This window comes from Echinococcus granulosus (assembly GCF_000524195.1).
Source record: "Echinococcus granulosus chromosome Unknown EG_S00050, whole genome shotgun sequence".
Taxonomy (NCBI): Eukaryota; Metazoa; Platyhelminthes; class Cestoda; order Cyclophyllidea; family Taeniidae; genus Echinococcus; species Echinococcus granulosus.
The window spans coordinates 553,167-555,199 of record NW_020170430.1 but is presented as its reverse complement, the minus strand read 5'-3'; the positions used below and the strand labels follow the sequence as shown (position 1 = coordinate 555,199).

General features: G+C 41.3%; 1 protein-coding gene across 1 annotated transcript; it reads left to right on the top strand. All coding sequences in view use genetic code 11, as the record gives it.

Annotated features, from left to right (window-relative positions):
* Positions 1-776: 776 nt before the first annotated feature.
* EGR_06097 (hypothetical protein) lies at positions 777-2,033 on the top strand (the record flags this gene model as incomplete). The annotated part of the gene is made up of 3 exons (XM_024495346.1): positions 777-1,008; positions 1,258-1,674; positions 1,888-2,033. 3 exons carry the CDS (start codon positions 777-779, stop codon positions 2,031-2,033), a joined length of 795 nt encoding a protein of 264 aa, XP_024350301.1.

Sequence of the window (2,033 nt, the reverse complement as noted above, 5' to 3'; positions counted from 1 at the left end):
CTAATTCGAAGCACAAAAGAGGCGCCTCACCAGAACCGAGGGATAAACCACTATCGTATTACACTAGATCGAACGTAAAGTAGCCAGTCCTCCCAAATAAAGGTAGAATATTATGTCGGGTAGCCTAGAATGCTTGGTGATGTTGCCTTTAATTGTCTACGCAACTGCTCGCAAATTCGACAAATAAGGCGATTAGCTGGGGGATGTTTGTTGCACATTATCAATTTTATTGTGACGACTAACAAGGATGATTGCCGAAATAAGACTCAGAATCGGTCAATCAAAATGAAGGGAATGTGCAGAGTGATTCCGTTGTTTTAAAAATTATGTCTTTCCTAATAATACACTTGCGTGCTTGACCTTTTTCTTTGTTTTAACTTTTGGCTTCAAGGCCATGCTATTGGGCCCAAACATCACTCTACTCCAAAAATACATATTCCGCCCTTCTATTATGTCCTTACTTGTTTTTGTCGTAGTCGTAGGCAGCCACCCTTTTAAAGCAACTGTAATAAAGGTTTTTCAACAGTGGTCTTTTAGTTCATGATGCGTTAAGTGACGGGTATGTGTGTCATTGTGGCTCTAGAGGCAAAAATTCCGACACTTGAGGTTTTAAAGCAAATCGTTTTGAGAACTTATTTGGGTGCGGGTTGCTTATATGCCAATAAATATTTGTTGTTTTACGTTTTAGGCATAATTTTGTTTTTTATTTCACATACCGAAACTGACTTGATCCCTTGTTTATATGATTCGCCTTTGGGCGCATAGCTTTTGTAGTGATGACTACAGCTGGTAGGCCTACATGGAGTACAGCGAAGGGTGGAAAAGGCAAATGGGAGGGTGACTTGAGCGCTTTATCAAAGCAATACTCTGTCCGTGATCTCCCTTCCCACACGAAGCTCAAGTATCGTCAGGAAGGTCAGGGAAGACCGGAGGACCTTCAGGGGAAAGATTTTAAAAAGGAGCTTGAAGAAAAGGAAAGACAAGCAGCCCTTGAAAAGTCAAAAAAAGGTTATTTTTATGAGTTTTGTGCATCTCAGATGCGGATTGACCTGTTTTTTGAGGATATTTTGGGGTGATTTTTGCAAGCGACATTTATCTAGTTATTTTATTCCTCAAAGGTCTTTGTCAGGTGTTTTAGTGGCTCGACTGCCTCTTTTTTCCATTTGAATAAAGCAGGACACAAGTGTTAGTGTGAAACTAGTGAAAGATGGTGGATTTCCTTTTAGTGTTAGTCAGCTTTGCTGGGCATCATTTTAGGACCAAATCACGTCCCTCTATCACATTCGGGTGAAAAAAGACCGGCTATCTCGGATCAGGATCGTAATACTGGTTCATCGAAACGACCGAAGCAGCCAGTTTTGACAGCGACTGCAGCTTCCGTTCCAACAGCCAATCTTGATGCTGATGACCCGTGGGAAGAAGACTATACTGAAGAGGAACTCAAGGTACCTAACAATAATCCTAGCTCAAGTTCCGGTGACGATGATGATGATGATGATGATGAGAGCAACGAAGAAGACGAGGAAGCTCTTCTTGCCGAATTGGCTAAGATAAAGCGGGAACGTGCAGAGGAGGCTGTTCTAGCGGCAGCAGAAAAGAAAGCTGCAGAGGAGACCATTCGGATGGAGAATATTCTCAAGGGCAATCCTTTGCTCAATAATAATAATTCCTCGGGTACATTGGACTTTAAGCTCTGGTTGCTTCATACTGCATTCAGCAAGTCAACTTATCATTGAGGCGTTTAATATCTTAATTAAACACTCTGAAGATTCATTATTCCATATGATCGATGGCAGCTTAGAATGCCTTTTTTCTTTTTTGCTTATGCTTTCAATAGTTTTACTGCCTTTAGAATCGTCTAGGCACTTTTTCGATTAACATTTTTAGAGTTCAAAGTTAAGCGTCGTTGGGATGATGATGTCGTCTTCAAGAATTGTGCTCGTGGCGAGGTCGATCATTCGAAGCGTGGATTCATTAACGATACCCTACGATCCGAATTCCACAAAAAGTTCATGCGGAAGTACATCCAATAG